The sequence below is a fragment of the Drosophila kikkawai genome, chromosome 2L (assembly GCF_030179895.1).
Source record: "Drosophila kikkawai strain 14028-0561.14 chromosome 2L, DkikHiC1v2, whole genome shotgun sequence".
Taxonomy (NCBI): Eukaryota; Metazoa; Arthropoda; class Insecta; order Diptera; family Drosophilidae; genus Drosophila; species Drosophila kikkawai.
In genome coordinates this window covers 25,504,485-25,520,699 of record NC_091728.1, presented here as the reverse complement: position 1 = coordinate 25,520,699, position 16,215 = coordinate 25,504,485, and the positions used below count along the sequence as shown (strand labels likewise).

The 16,215-nt window shown below is 40.2% G+C and overlaps 3 protein-coding genes across 28 annotated transcripts in view; 1 reads left to right on the top strand and 2 right to left on the bottom strand.

Moving 5' to 3' along the window:
- The window catches only part of shot (dystonin-like protein short stop), a 99,589-nt gene that overhangs the window by 39,431 nt on the left and 43,943 nt on the right, over positions 1-16,215 (top strand). For 17 of the 24 annotated variants that reach the window (XR_011444414.1, XM_017174186.3, XM_070283679.1 and 14 more), the window contains exons 2-5: positions 803-1,465; positions 5,256-5,317; positions 5,884-5,973; positions 6,084-6,254. Coding sequence is in view for 23 of the 24 variants with exons in the window: in XM_017174186.3 (XP_017029675.1) it covers positions 1,009-1,465; positions 5,256-5,317; positions 5,884-5,973; positions 6,084-6,254 (780 nt within the window). In the remaining variant the exon portion in view is untranslated. The remainder of the gene's footprint in view (positions 1-802; positions 1,466-5,255; positions 5,318-5,883; positions 5,974-6,083; positions 6,255-16,215) is intronic. The other 7 variants (XM_070283623.1, XM_070283624.1, XM_070283668.1 and 4 more) reach the window with 1 other exon arrangement.
- LOC108071384 (uncharacterized) overlaps positions 1-16,215 on the bottom strand; it is a 124,393-nt gene that overhangs the window by 72,558 nt on the left and 35,620 nt on the right. The window contains exon 2 of one of the 2 annotated variants that reach the window (XM_070283707.1): positions 12,132-12,274. The exons of the other annotated variant lie outside the window; for it this stretch is intronic. Within the exon in view, the coding sequence (XP_070139808.1) occupies positions 12,132-12,245 (114 nt within the window). The 5' untranslated portion in view covers positions 12,246-12,274. The remainder of the gene's footprint in view (positions 1-12,131; positions 12,275-16,215) is intronic. 2 annotated transcript variants of the gene reach the window in all.
- LOC121501831 (transmembrane protein 164) overlaps positions 1-16,215 on the bottom strand; it is a 131,081-nt gene that overhangs the window by 79,262 nt on the left and 35,604 nt on the right. The window contains exon 1 of one of the 2 annotated variants that reach the window (XM_070283704.1): positions 12,132-12,245. The exons of the other annotated variant lie outside the window; for it this stretch is intronic. The gene's annotated coding sequence lies outside the window, so the exon portion shown is untranslated. Of the gene's footprint in view, positions 1-12,131; positions 12,246-16,215 lie in introns of those variants that run through there. 2 annotated transcript variants of the gene reach the window in all.

The following is a 16,215-nucleotide window of genomic DNA, read 5'->3' as shown; positions in this document are numbered from 1 at the left end:
CGTCCGAATTCAGTTTCAATTTATCTTTATAAATTTCAATTTGGCTGCCGGCGACTGCGGCGGGGTAAAAGTGATCGCGCACGCCCTTCTCCCATTGTATCTCAGTATTTGTATCTGTATCTGTAACTGTCGGCTAGATGGCGTCGTCAGTTCGTTCGCCCCTTGGCGACAAATGCACCATGTACGCCAGTGTATCTGCTAGATACATTTCGCGCTAGCACGTTTTCTTTTGGCCACCAGCCAATTGGAACAAAATGCCGGCAACGCGCAAAACATAAAGCCAAATACATCAGTTTATATAGGAAAGAACGCATCTTGTCTCCACGAGGAAGAAAGTTAATAAAAAAATGTTTAAAAAGTTTAAAATTGGTTAAAAGTAAAAAAAATAATAAAAAGGCTTTAATCTGTAACACTTTGGTGGCTACTAACACTTAAAGATGCAATAAATAAGACCGATAAATAGAAGTAAATTGTACTTTGTCATTTTAATAGTTCTTAATAGTTATCAAGTTACTTTAAGGAACTAAAAAAGGGTATTTAAAATCCGCTGGTAATTAAGTTTTTTTCATGTGCAGATAGCCGATTTCCTCGACGAGAACTTTTACTTAAATTTAGTTTAGTGTCAGTGCATTCCTCTTTGGTAGCCCGCTAATTACAAAGCATTTGCGATCGCTGTTCCCTGGTGATTTCACGTTCAAGTACGCGAAACGCGGGCCTGAATCATCGCAGCTAAATTAAGTGTGCAAATATATGCATACACTCGTATTTAAATTTAAATTCGTCAACCCAACTCCAACTTCAGCTCCAGCCAACCGAACAGCCGAGCAGCAGCGGAGCAGCCATTCGTCGATTGTGAGCAATAAAACAAAATCACAAAGTGCCATCAAACAAACATAAACTCTGAAACGTGCTAAATATCTCAAGAAATCAAAGAGCTTTCTGCGAAAGTTGTAGAGTGCCCGGTGTTTGTGTGCGTGTATCTGAGTCTCTTAATGTGCCACCCGCAAGATGACATCGCATTCCTACTATAAAGACCGCCTGGGCTTCGATCCCAACGAGCAGCAGAACGAGCATGGCCACCAGCAGGCCACCACCAACTCGATGAAGCGGAGCAGCTCGCGCCAGACGACGCACCATCATCAAAGCTACCATCATGCCACCAGTAGCAGTCAGTCGCCGGCACGAATCTCCATTTCCCCGGGTGCGGCGGGAGCTGGTAGCAACAATGGCACACTGGAGTACCACCAAGTGCAGAGGGAGCAGAGAGATCGAGAGCTGTACAGCAACAACCACCACCACAGTCATCATCACCAGCACCAGCACCATCGTCACTCGGCGACGGGCAGTGCATCCTCGCCGCTGTACGAGACCGGGTCCAGTCCGGCGGCCCCCAAAAAGGCCAAGCACTCGTCGACTCAGGCACAGCCGCAGGGCGGCTACGAGGATGCCCTCACCCAGTTCAAAGGTAGCATGTCCATTTGGGATCATTTTATAGAAGATTGGGACATAATGCGTAAGTGGGCGAGAAGGATCTCTTCAACCAGGCATGCCGTTCTGTTCCAGTTCCTTGTTGTTGACTCTAACAAAGATTTATTAATTGCCCGAGCGGAAATCATTTGCATTTCAAGTTCGCGCTCAGCTTGTACCTTGTTTGCGTGAATTTCAATTATGAATCCGTCGCGGTTTCATATATACTTGTATATGTTTCGGAGCTTAACTAACTTGGCTTAACCCCTTCTCCCGCGCGAAAACATGTTTTCCACGATTATAAATGACGGAAGCGGAGCTTGGGAGCAAATTATAAAGGGTCAAGGTCGTGACGGCAACTAAAAACGAACACTCTTTAAATACTCGCTCAGAGTCCATAGAAGTTTAGAAGCAAATATTTGTGAGCTTAAATCTTCCCAACTGGTTAAGGCTTTTCGGCAGAATTTATGCAAAGACGAGCTAAGCCAATGGAATTTGAAATAGATCTCCAAGAACAAACAAAGTTAAGTTATGCATAAAGATATGGCATTTAAAAATAATAACCACACACGAATAAATTACCTCACTTTTTCGCAATGCAATTCGTTCGGTAGGTGTTGACATTGCGGATTTTTCAAGGCCTTATCTGTCAAATGATATAGATATAGGCAGGAGTATATATAGTTACGACAAAATTCCGACAATCACCAAATAATTTTGTTGACACTTCTTGGGCAAACACTTTTGCAGACATTGCTCCGCGTTCGCACCTTTCTTGGCACATCAAATGGTCTTCAAATAAATGTCTGCCCATCCCGACCTTGAGCTTAACTATATTTATAAGGTAGATTGTTCATTAAAGGTCAATTCGCACCCCTAAGAAACCGCTGAATAAATAGGGTGACTAACGTTCTAGATGGATGTGACGGAACCCGATCCTCTCGGCCATTCCGATACCCGAAACTGTCTTGGCAAATTAACAAATTTTTTACTCAGAATTCCACGAATTTCGAAGTGAACTCATTTGTCCAGTCGGCGACGAAAAAAAAAAACACCAAACGGGTTTATGCTTATTGACTTTTGTAAACATTTATATTGGCTTTTTATGCTGATTGTTATACGTTTTCGATTGCCTGACACTAATTTGCTGGCGCCGTTAGCTTGGAATTTCGTTGGTTTCTCCCTCCCTCCCCTTCATTATTATTATTGGAGATATGAAAAAATAACTCGAATTCCGCTTTAGAAGTGCATTTCCCTGTAGTGAGTTCATAGTTTATATCGGGCAAATGCGTGAAACTCCCTTATCTCCCCGATGAACCGAACGGCCTTCATAAAAAATAATAAAAAAAAGCAACAATTGAAAAACTTTTGGGCCACATTTCTACTTTAAGCGTGCTAATCAATGACAATGACTAAATGCAAAAATAAACATTAACAAATATCAAATAAGCTGCTCTGCTCCGAACTCTTCTGCTCCCAAAACAGTAAAGGCAACAGCAACAACTTAACGAACGTTTAATCGTCGAAAACGTTCAACTTAGAACGTGACATCATCACGCGCTCTCCAAACTTAAACCCCATACGAATACAAGTTCCCCTGATAGTGTAGTGTACCTGTGTGTGTGTACCTGTACCTATGGTATTCCAAGTGGTATTTGTGCCGACCAAAGTCGTACACCTTTGCACAATCATTATTTGTGTGAATATTTATGAACTCTTCTGTGTTGTTCTTGGCCTGGCTCAGAGGAAGATAAAAATAAGCCGGATTACGACAAAGTCGCGTTAACTTTTTGCATGCAATCGTGCAGAAAGATTATTGCGGAAAGATTCCTCTTGGGTCGCTCAATGAATGGGATATTTAATGGGCATCATCATCTTGATCTTGGTTGAATCTCCGCCTGAATGGAGAATGGCAAACAGATGAGTCAGCGGGCTATTGGAACAAGTTCACGATCGGAGAGAGAGTCGGGAGTCGGGCTTATCTTCTGTTCTTGTGTACCTGAAGAGTAAGAAAATAGTTAGCTTAAAGGGTATTGAAGGTTGCTGGAACTGCTTGTGATTCATCAGAAATTGTTTGACAATCTTTTAGCTGAAACAGCTTCAATATTTTTTTATATCGTGTGATTCATAATTACTAATAAGTTGGATTGAATATTAGTTCCTGGAATTAAGCTTATATATTTCCAGAATCAAGTTTCTGTTATAATATTAAAGGAAATAATGACTCAAGAATTTTTTTTATTATATTCGATAAAGCAGAGATGTTTCTCAAATCACACTTTCTAAGAACCTTGTCCGTCCAAGAGGTCAAAGGAGCTTTTACTACGTATGTATGTGCATACCGTCACTTAAGATTTACCAGAAAATGTTTACCATCAATTCTGCTAGTCGATCCATCACGTATTTGCCAATTAGTTTTGGTCTATCTCTTCTACAAATTGTTTATCAGTAAACACGATGCCATTGTTGACCATAACTAGGTTAATTTTCAGCTCGTTAGACTTATTGTCGCCAAAAAAGATTAAGTACTTTCAAATGGGGGCCTAATGTACCTTGCGATTTATAGTAATATCTTTTCCAAGGGCATTTGGGCTTCGTTACCATGTTTTTTTTTTCACATAGTTTAAGAGAGTGAGAAATTGAAGGAAAGAGAATTAAACTGGTTGGATCGTTACTCAGTGTACTCAGGGGTCCTCTGACACTCTGCCTTACACCTTTTTTTTATCTTTTAGCGCTTTTGTTTTGCTTTTTAGCTTCTGCTTTGAGTTGTTCGTTATATGACTTGGTTTTTTTTTATTTGTTCTGTCTTTACTACGTTTATTGTTTTATTTGCTTGACACTCGAATTTATCGGGTTTATCAACCGATTTAATACATTTACAATAGACTTGAGACGTTGTGCGATTGAGTCTTTTTATGGCTCTGCAAAACCCGTCTTCTTTGTTCTCCCCTGATTAGATAATGGAACGAAAAGCAAAAGAGGGGATTTAATTGAAAATAAAGTATCATTGCAATACCTTTTATGCCTGCATGGAGTTATCAGCCCCAAAGAGTTCATATTCTCTTACCTCACTAATTGCCGCAAAATTGTCTAACAAATCGGAAATACTTGGGGGTTCTGTGCCGAAAGTTTCGGATGGGAACATGACCATTAGCTTATCTATCCGATGGGTTATTCCCACACTGCTACACACTCACGTCATGTGTCAGAGCAACAAATCAAAGCTAACTCCCTCTTCCTACCGCTTCTTATCGATTTTTTGTTCGTATTTATCAGGCGAAAGAAAACATTGACCAAAGTTTACGAAGGCCCTGAAAATCGAAAAACACCGATAGGGGGTGGCAGGGAGAGGGTTACGAGCTGAGAAATCACACCCTCAGCACAAACTTTAATAAACCATTAATTAGCAACGGTGGAAACATTTGTTCAAACAAGTTAATTAAGGCCCTAGGCCTGATTATTCAACGCCCGCACTTGAAAACGGCCAGAAATCATTGCCAAAATATCTAGAAATAATCTATGCGGTAAATTAATAACTTTGTTATGCCCGCCTACGATTGTGGGCGTTTTATTTCAGTTTTTGAGTATTGAGCAGGGTTAACATAAAATATTCACTTCTCAATTAGTGATGGGTGACGCCATACAAGACATGGGCAGAGTCTTCTTTCGGCACAAAACTTCTCAGGCTTTGCATGATTTTTGAATATTTAATCTAAATCTAGTTTGGGATTTTTCTTTTGAATTTATACTAATATGTGATCTCTTTTTCTACCAAATTCCACCTTTAGATGAACGCGATGCCATTCAGAAGAAGACTTTCACAAAATGGGTTAACAAACATCTGAAAAAGGTAAGTTAAATGAGCGTGGCATCAGATATCAGAGCTTTATATGGCGCTGCACAAACAAAAATAAAACTCTGTTGAAATGTATGAAATATGGTTAGATGTGTAGATCTAAAAGGTATCATAATTTCTTTTCCCCTCCTTACAAGCAGCATTGGAAGTATGCCAAGGTATTTAGCAGTAAACATTAAATTTAATAGATTTTTTGAGACTTTAGCCAACTGATATTCCTTCGATTTTCAGACCTATACTATGCTACATGTTTGTGTTACCACAAATGGCATACCCTGTTGTTCTCAGTCCGTAAGTCGAGTCGAAAGTCGTAATTTAAACATTTCCCACACGAAATGAGTTTTCATGTTTTAATGTTGTCTTGTTGAGTTTTTATTATGCTTATCCTGGGGCCATTAAAGTCCAACATTATTAATTTACTTAGCTATTCAGCATTGAGCAAGTTTTGAGTTGTTTTTGTTTGTTTGCATGGTTTTTTCCCTTTTAATTTTACTCTCTAATTTATTGACCACATTGAATTCACTTTCAACCTCCAAAATCCTCCCCCAACCAACCTGCAGGCCAATCGTCGTGTGGTGGACTTGTTTGAAGATCTGCGCGATGGTCACAATTTACTTTCACTCCTGGAGGTGCTATCTGGCGAACACCTGGTAAGTTGTTGCTGCCGCAGTTGTGGCCTTTCTTCAATTGATTTCTTAGCAGTTTTGTCACGCTCTCTCGACGTTTTTACTTACACGATTTTCACTTGATATTCCAACAGCCACGCGAGAAGGGTAAAATGCGTTTCCACATGCTGCAGAATGCACAAATGGCACTGGACTTTCTGCGCTACAAGAAGATCAAGCTGGTCAACATACGCGCCGAGGACATTGTCGATGGCAATCCCAAGCTGACGCTGGGTCTGATCTGGACCATTATATTGCACTTCCAGGTGAGTGGCTTAATGCATCATACATAGTCTGTATTGATTGAGCAATTGGAGCAAAGCTGTGGGCGCGCTGCCTCTGCTGGCTCTGGGTGGGCAGCGATTCAAAGTCAACGAGGCTGCGCAACGCGCCGCCCACGTACCGCTGAAGGTGACCCCCCGGTCTAGAGTCGGGCTCTTGTTTTCATTTGGGCGTTCGGCGTCTTGGCGTTTCATCGATTCATTGAGCCCACACAGCTACAGTCTTGACACGCTACAGGCTACGCGATCTACTCGCACTCGGTGTACCTCTGAATTTTTGGCGAACGCGGCGCTGCCTTTTAAGGCAACTCGATTGCCTTCTCTTTGCCACCGCCGCCGCGCCGACTGACTGACACACATAACACATAGCTACAGATCTCGGCTGGCTGTGCTACAGTTCGTCGGCAGCAAGGCCGCGAGTTGGCTTTTAAGCCGCCGGATCGGACGAAGCACGGAGTACGGAGGAGGAGTGGTTTTGGCCACCTACACAACAACAGGCTGTGCGGCAAGGCAAGCTGGCTAGCATGGGGTTGCATTTTAAAACCAAACACTACAATCGGAATTTATTATCTCAACAGTAACAACATAAACACCACAAGGATTTGCGGATTTTGTTTCATATAAAATAAACTTGGAAGTCAATATAATGTTCGTCTCAGAAGGGGGAGAATATTATGTTGTGCTCTGGAAAAAAACTTGAAGTGCAAATAATTTATTTTAAATTTAACAAGAAGGGAAGCTAACTTCGGCACACCGAAGTTTGTATACCCTTGCAGATTGGTTTTGATGTTTATATTATAAATTTAAATGCTGAAAACACTCACAAAACAGAGTTTCATTACATTTTACTTTTACTTATTATGTTTACAGTTTGACAGTTAAGGTTTTACATTCCCAGCTTTACATTTTCTCCACATTTACAGATCGTTTATATGACAGCTATATGATATAGTTGTCCGATTTTCATAAAAATTTTACCAAAATTCTGAAATAATAAAAGAAGCTTATATCTAAAAGTAGATAAGAATATGTTGAAAAACAACAAAGTTATAATTTTTTTCCTATTCTTTTTCCGATCGTTCCTATGGCAGCTATAAGATATAGTCGTCCGATTTTCATAAAATTTGTACCAAAATTCTGTAATAATATAAAATGGCTATATCTCAAAAATGATGCAAAAATATTGAAAAACAGCCAAGTTATAATTTTTTTTCTAAAAATTTATCGAACATTTGTATGACAGCTATATGATATAGTCGTCCGATCCGACCCGTTCCGACATATATAGCAGTGAGAGTATATAGAAGACTATATGCAAAGTTTCATTCAGATAGCTTTAAAACTGAGGGACTAGTTTGCGTAGAAACAGACAGACGGACAGACGGACAGACGGACAGATGGACAGACGGACATGGCTAGATCGACTCGGCTGTTGATGCTGATCAAGAATATATATACTTTATAGGGTCGGAAACGTCTCCTTCACTGCGTTGCAAACTTCTGACTGAAATTATAATACCCTGCAAGGGTATAAAAATACTTCAAAAATCGCTGTCAAATCTGGGGCACGAGCTTGAATCTTATTCGTCACTGACTCATCGAGGAGATACATTTCCGCAGTATGTGTGTCAACAGTAACTAGCTTGGATATTTCGTAATTCGCGACGAACCCAGATGCATTTTCGAGTCGCTGCTGGATGTGGATGTGTCGCTGTAGCTGCGGCTTGGCTTCGACTTCGCCTGCGACTGCGACTTGATCGATGGCGCACATAAATGCTCAATGATGCTGCCAGTTCACCGACCATGAGGCAGAGGCAACACGCAACAACGGAGGCTGCCAAATGGCGCTCGATTCGATTGAGGCGAACGAACGAATTGTAAATCACTTGACAATGTGAAACTCAATCGCGCGTCACTTACTGTTTTCTGTCTTATTCATTATTTCTTGTCTGCCGCCAAGGATTTATGTATATTTCTGCTGCGCCGCTGCAGTTGTTTGTTGCGGGTGTCTGATGTCATCCGATCTTACACATATTTATACACATTTCGATTTCGTGGGACAAACATTGGCAAAAAATTATGCAAATTCCAACGCCAAAGGCGACTGCTCTCGACTTAAAAGGATATTTCTTGTTTTGCATACCAAATGAAATTGACTTGCAGCGCTGTTCTCAGCCTCGTTTAATTTTCAGTTATCCAAATCGAAAGCGAAATCGTAATCGACATCTTGCAATTATGACATAATTCCTATTTCCATTCGGGTGTTACAAGTTGTTTTGTATATTCAATTAATGACCAGTGATCGGCGTATCAGTGTCTTTTGTGGGTCAACCTCTAAAGACAGCTGAGAGCGAAGCGAAATAATAACAATATTATTAGTTTGCGAGAGCTGGTACAATTTTCTAAAACGGCAGCCGGCGGCAGTTTGTAACGCTGCTTGGCTTGTAATTAAGTTATAAATTGTTCAAGCAAATCGATTTGATCTATGAACCAACCACAGCAACAATTGCAACAACCAAAACAAGGCAATCAATCAGTGACGTTACCCTTTTACTTGAGACATAAAAGCCGAGTTCCCCACAGCATTTTCCTAGAGCTCTTCAATGGGCTTACGAGTGCATATTTATGACACCTTTTAACTTAATTATTACTAGTTTTACACGAGCCCTACAAAACAGAAATAAATTAAGTTGGTTTTAACAGATAAATTATGGTTAACTGGTTGAAAGAAAAGCTAGCCTATAACTATTTATTGAACACGATAATGTCTATTTCAAAAAGCTTGTTTTGACTATTAGCGAAACTGACTTATTAAAATTAGAAACTGCAAAAAACTAAATACAACTTCGCAGCGTAGTAGTAGTTTTTACCGGCAGCGGGGGACATATTTTTAAGCTCTAACTACGTAACTACTACTCACTTTTATACATTTTAATGTGGCTTATAATTTATTTTATCTGGCTCATGTGTTACGCGATTTAATGCTTTCAGTACCCTTTTAGCGCCCTATCGAGAGCCACAAATCTTGGCATAACCTTGCGGCTGCCACGTAAACTTCCTAAGCCGGCTCAATTGCTAAATTTAAATAATAAATTGCTCCGGACAACAACGCCGGAGTCCCCCAAGGGGACACGGTGTGCCGAATCGTCGAGATCTGTGTGTCGAATTATTCTGACAAACGTTTTCATTATGGGGAGGCATCAAGATAATTTTCCGAACAATTTGCCATTTTTCATTGCTCGTTAGTTGGCGGGCAGCTATTCCTCCAACAACTCTCCCAGTTAGAGGAGTGGTGCGGATATGTGTGCCGGCCGTTTATATTTGGCCAAGATGCCATAACCAACTTGATGTTTAGCCAGGGCGCCCAGGCATGAAAAGTAACGCCTCGAAAGAAAGCCAAAAATACTACTCCTCGTTCGTACATAGGTACAATGGATTGAATGGTCGAAAGACCAGACATATTCTCACGTCATCGTTCGAAGTTGAAAAGATTATTATTTTTTCGCTGGGGATTTCTGTTTGTGGCATTTGATTTATTATAATACGCCACGGTATGTGTTACAATAAATTCAATGCCAATGGCAGGTGGGGAACGGCGGCAGAGACAATAACGAGAATTACTTTATAAAAATCAGGTGGAATAAAAGACGAGATGTTGATTTGTTTGTGCCCCTGCCTGTGTCCATGACATCAGCGATCCCTCAGCCAGAGATTCTTGCCACTGTCGAAATGAAAGACTTCAACGCAGGCACCGAACTCGACCAGCTGTGGCTGTGGAGCTCGTCAAATGGCCAAAATGGAATGCTAACAACAAAAGCAGCAACAAATCCACAAGAACACTAAAAACAACAATAACCGATGCACTTATTTGACTCAATTTATGACATTGATGACTGAATTTTTGAATAGCTTTCGGTGTGGTGTGTGGGTTGCTTCGCCGAGATCTCGATCTCGATCTCGATCTGGACCTCGTCCGAGTGTCGAAATCTATCTATAGCCATCGCAGATAAAAACAAACAGAGTTTCATTAATAAATCGATAGCTGGCCCATGCTCAAATAAGGTAATGACTTGCCATCTCTTTCGAAGGTATGCAAATCCGTCAAGATCTGCTGCTGCTGTCAAAATCGAGAATAGTTGTTTGCACTTGACGAACGTTTACAAGCGTGTAAGCGTGTTTCAAATGACTCGTAATTAATTTTCAATGGACACACACCACCAGCAGATAGCTATATATTTCAAGTATGTGGATGAAATTACAAATTACAGCGAGCGGGTCAGGTAAATACTTTGCTAGCTGCCGATATTGATGATGAGCCCACACGGTGATATCCCAAGGAATGCTGGACGTATTTGGCGTGACACCTACGTTGCTTCGACACTCACCCACTAGTTCCGTTCGGTGTCTTTAGGGTAATAACTAGAACATGGGGGTGAACAGTTAACAATTCTATAATCACATTTAAGGAGAAACTAATTTAACTTAGTTTCTTCAAGTTAGGAGAATAGAAAAGATTGGGTATTATACTTTATAGGTGAAGTATATTAGTCACAATTTAAATTTTCAAAATTGATTTATTTTATTATTTGTATATATTTAGTATATATGCAAAGCTAGAACACATTGGGAATTATAGCAACCCAAAGGCGGACATTTAACAATAGCTTACAATTTCGATATAATTTAGATTAGTTGAAATATTATTGTCATTATTATTATTATTGATATTATTATTTGTTTTCATTATATATACTTCTATGATAACATACATCCGAGGCTAGAACACAGGCTTGATTACACTTTTTGACGATTTAAAATTCTCTAGGATAAGATAGTCTCGCAGGGTTAGTGATCATTGACAGAGCTACTGGTTCCACTTTGTTTTCCCACCACAAACAACACATTTCAAGTGCAAAACGCTGCTCAAATTACGAATAGTGGCAAACATAATGCGGCATTTGTTTACTGGGTTGCATCATATCGGTATTAATAAGCATATATGTCCAATACAACGAGTGCGAGTAGTACTTACCAGTACCTACCCGCCGTGCATTGCTCCCCCTGCTGCTACTACTGCTGCTGTGGCAGCGGCTAATTAGATTTGCAATTTAGTTGCACAGTTCCAGAGGGGCCTCAAGGTGTGGGGTCTACTATGTGTGTTGACTGTAGCGATTCGAGAGTGTGTGTGAATCGAAAAACAACTGACAGCAGTTAAGAGTATTTATTACCCATACATAAATATGGCCAGCAAATATGCCGGGCCAGCTGTAGTGGCTGCCTTTTACTCCATATAGGGCATCGCCACCGGGGGGTTTAAGGCATGTAACATGCTAATTAACCCATGTTGGCAGTACGCGAGCGAGTGTGTCGAGTGTTTGTGTCTTGCACACAATCGGGAATCACAGGCAGGCACTTCCGTCTGGTTAGCTCAGCCTCGTATATAGATTTCAAGACACCCACTCGAATAATGAGTCGGACTTTCGAAGTGCAAGTGCAATAGTTCTCTGAGCCACCTTATTTGGCCGGAGATTGATGGGGGAAATGCATGCAATGTGTCGGTAATTGTTGCTAATTTGCATTAATTATAATTTAGTGCTACCCTTGGGGCTATTATATAAATATGTGCAATATTTCACAGAGGTTCGATAGGGATCGGTACGCTTTTTAATTGATAAATTAATCAAGAATAGTTCAGATATATCTTTGTGATAAGATTGGACTCATATATGATTTAAGGATCTATTATTCAGTTTTTAATCACACATATCATGTGTCACCCATTACTAATGGGGTTTTTAGTTAATTGTGTAATACAATCTTCATCGCAAGAAGACTACACCAAGTCATTTATATATTTCTTACCTTTTCCTGCAAGTGGTTCTTCTTTTCCTGCCTTTTCACTAGTTTCTTTTTTCCCCTCTCTTTCCGGTGTGGTATGTTCTTCGCCGAGGTAAACCTGTTAACATCATTGGTCATTTCTGTTTTTGCCGGGTTTTTGGGTCACTCTGTAATGCAATGTAATGAGTTGATCGTGATGTCTTATGAGATTTAAATTAAAATGGCGAAGACCCAAAAATACCATGGGGTCATACCGAATCGCAGTTCTCTTTTCTCCTTATTCTTTGACTATTTTTAGTGTTTTACCTTTTTTTGTTTTGTTTTTTCTAATCAAAACTTGTTGTTACGTCTCTTGTTAGTCACATTCCACTACCGTTTTGACGACTTCTTCTTTTTCTTGTACTGTACCTTTAACGTTCTGTTCTTTTCCATCATCTTTCTCAACTTCTCCTTCTAATTCCCATTGTTATTATCATATTCTACGTCTTGGTATTCTTGTACTTCTGAGTACCTGGGATGACGTACCTCCGAGGTTGCGGCTGAATGCGTGGCTACCACAACAAAATTGCGAATGTGAGAGGGAACACTCGGAGTCGGTGTTGTGTAACTCAACCCCTTTCCTTCCGTTTTTTCCCCCAAACTCTAGCTTTCGGTGGAGGGTTACTGGGAATTCGAGGAAGGGTAGGGGAGAGTGGGGATAGGTGAACCACGGGGATAGATGAACCACTACACTAAATTTGGAAAGCAAATAAACTTTACAAAACAAAAGATAGTATTTTTGCATAATATTTAATATTCCAAGGAATGTGGGCTCTTTTAGATTTCTATATACAGCAGACCCTTACGTCGAATTGTTCAGACATAATAATGTTAATACAAAAAAAGTGGTTCCCCACTCTCCCCTATTATAGATTCGTAAGGTAACTCTCATCCGTATTACCTTTATAGTTTGACTAAACTAATTACCCTAAAGATATTTCCATATTTTGTCAAGCTTAAGAATTTGTACTGGGATTCATTTAACCATAAGGTTTTCTGTAATTCAAAAAAGAAATTAGACAATAAAATCTTATTCTATGGATTTTAAAGATTTAGAAAGTATAAGCAAAGATACGATTGTTAACATTTTAGGATCTTTGTGATTGTATCTTATATCTACTTTAAAAACTTTTGAAATATCATAAAATTATGGATCTGCAAGGGTATTTAAAGCTTCGTTGCTCTTCTTTGTTGTTTAATTCTTCTTGTTGCTGCTGTTGCGTTACATATATGTATGTACGTATGCGTTGGCGTAGGCGTCGCTGCTGGCGTTGGCGTTGCCATGGTTGCCGCCACAAACACAGGTGTTGGTTGCAAATACGTCATCGAGAGAACAGCGGCGGCAGAATCAGGTGGAACAGCGGTCGCAGAGACGTCGACTGAGGCAGCAAAGCCAGCAATCCATAACGGGGATGGCAGCGACACCAACACTCACACACACATGGACACGCACAGCTGTCAGCACGATCGCGATTCGAAGCCCAACTTCTGACATCGACGCCGACGACAACGCCAACGCAAGCAGCGAGCAATAATAATAACAACAACACATGTGCCAATTCCACTTTGTTTCAACGTTTCTATTTTGTGTTGTGTTCTCGCTTGTAACAGAAATAAAGCAGCCAAGACAAAGGCAGCGACGTCGACGCCGGCAGAGGCTTCAACACCTGGCCAAAGCCACACTTTAAGCGTTTTAACTTGGCCCGATCGCTTTTAGTTGTTGTCGAGACGCGCCGCCGTACACATTTCACGCTTCCTCTATATTATTATTCGCAAAAAAAAATTCGCCATTCGCATGTGTTCCCCGTTCCATTCCGTAGTCCGAGGAACTCCGGAACTCTGAGCACCTGTAACTCGCGTGGAAAACCCCCCCGGAAAATATTCGAAAAAGCGTTCTCGAAAAGCAAGTGATTTTCAAAAACCCTAGATCCAAATCAAAGCCAAAGAAGAAGTGATCTTAAGTTGAATTAATTCAGCTTGGCATGATGTCAGAGAATCTTGTCTTGTGTTATAATCGCTTCTCGTTTGATTTATTAAATGCCGCCAATTTCAATTGATTTCAATCTCTCGCAATTGAGTTCCATTTCGAATTTTCAATCCGCGTTCAATTATTTTTTAACGACGACTTTATTACCAAAGTGCTTGCTCCGGCAGCGGCCCGGTTTGTGTTTCAATTCGTTCGTTTGTTTGCAAACAAAATGCCCAGCAAATAGCGTCCAAGTAGCTGTAAAAATAATGACGTACTCCCCGATCTCCGATCTCTGGTTGCCCGCCCTGCTGCTCCTCCTTCTCCGATTCTATCTCGTTTCGGTTTAGGTTTATTCTCCGCTGTTCCAGTTCAGAGCTTTGAAAAATACTTTTTTTTTTGTATTTTTGGAGTGTGTGTGTGTGTTGTTTGTTTTGTCTCGCATTTTATTTTGCAATTTTTAACGCTCTCCTCAAAGTGGTTTGTTTTGTGTGTCTCGTCTCGTTTTTGTCTTGGATGCTTTATTAATTTTAATTTATTTGGTCACAAATCCCCAGAAATCAGACAATTTGTTGAATTACTGTTCCTTTGTTAAAGCCAGAGTAATAAGCGTATTTTGCAATTATGTCTTGAAGAGAGGTATTGAATCATTTCTTAAATTTATGGGGGATTGATATACCAGATTCACACTCTGAACTTTATTTGTTAAAATTATTATTATTTATTTTTTGAGAACTTAGCTGGCGCATTTCGCGATTATCAAGTACTAAGTCTGTCCTCGAATCGAACTTGAGAATTCCATGTGCACTCTTTGCTTTATTAACTTTAATTTATATGCCAGAAATCAAATAATTTTATCAATTAATGCTCCTTGTCTGCTGGCGGATTGAGCAATGCAAATTGCCAGGCATCTCCGAAAGTTGCCATCTCCAAACTTCGAACAGTAGCCACAAAACCCAAATAAGCAACGACCAGATGGGGCTGCCATTGAGAATGTCAAGCTATTAACGCCTCTTAGAGACGCCTCCACAGACACTTTTTTAGTTTTGAGCCCCGAGGTATTTTTCTTACTTCTCTATCATTTTTGTTTTTGGTATAATCACATAAAAACAACGCACAGCGTTTATAGTGTGCTTAAAGCGCTGCAATTAGCATTTTTGGTAGTGTGTGGATGTGGTGGTTATGGCATTATATATAGTATTTGTTTGTCACGGTGCTGCGCAGGCGTAGAACGCAGCAGCAGCAACCTCCAGTCGGCGGGATCTGGTCTCCATTACCAATGCAAAACAAACGTTTCGTCGTGCTTTCATCGTTTTGGTGGGCGATCATTTTGGCCATGCTATGCCAGCAGTGTTTTATTGATCTTGAGCCATATAGATTAGTCTAGAGATTTCCATTTCAATTTCTTTACGTTCAATAGAACTTGGACGTACAATGGCAGGCAATGGAAAATGTTTCTGCGAATTGTTTGCCCTTTCATTTGAGCAATTAGTGCTTGTTTCCGTTTGGTTATATTGACCCATAATATTGGCAAGTTTTGCATTACTTCCTACTTATAAGCAAGAACTTTTGTTATTTAATTTCAAAAACACCCTTACCATTTTACCTGTTATTTTTTGTACTTCCTGTTCGAGTTGAACAGCCCTTAAACTCTCCCTGAATATAGGGTATGTTGCATTCCAGAGAACTATTTGCTTTCTCGTTTAAGCATTTAGCTTTGTTTATTTTTATTATATTGAGCCCAAATATTTGCCAGCTTTCGTTCACTTCCTACAGTGCATAGGAGCCCTAAAACAAACGGTGAATTCACTATTCCCGTGTTCCCTGTTTCATTCCCATAGCATTCCCCTTGCCCATTTCCCTATGCAAAATAGGCTTGCGTGTTCCGAAACTAATGAATCTCTGCCCATGAATCAGCGCGATGTACATTAACTTTTTGCCGTAAATGTATGTGTTTTTTGCAAAAAATAAAAAAAAAATGACGAACAAGCGGTGGTAGCGGCTGGAAAAGAAGCAACAAAGCAACAAAATAGCGCCAAGAGCAAGACAGATAGACAGTTGGGATAATTATGTGTACGTACAACACAATAAATAATTCGCAGC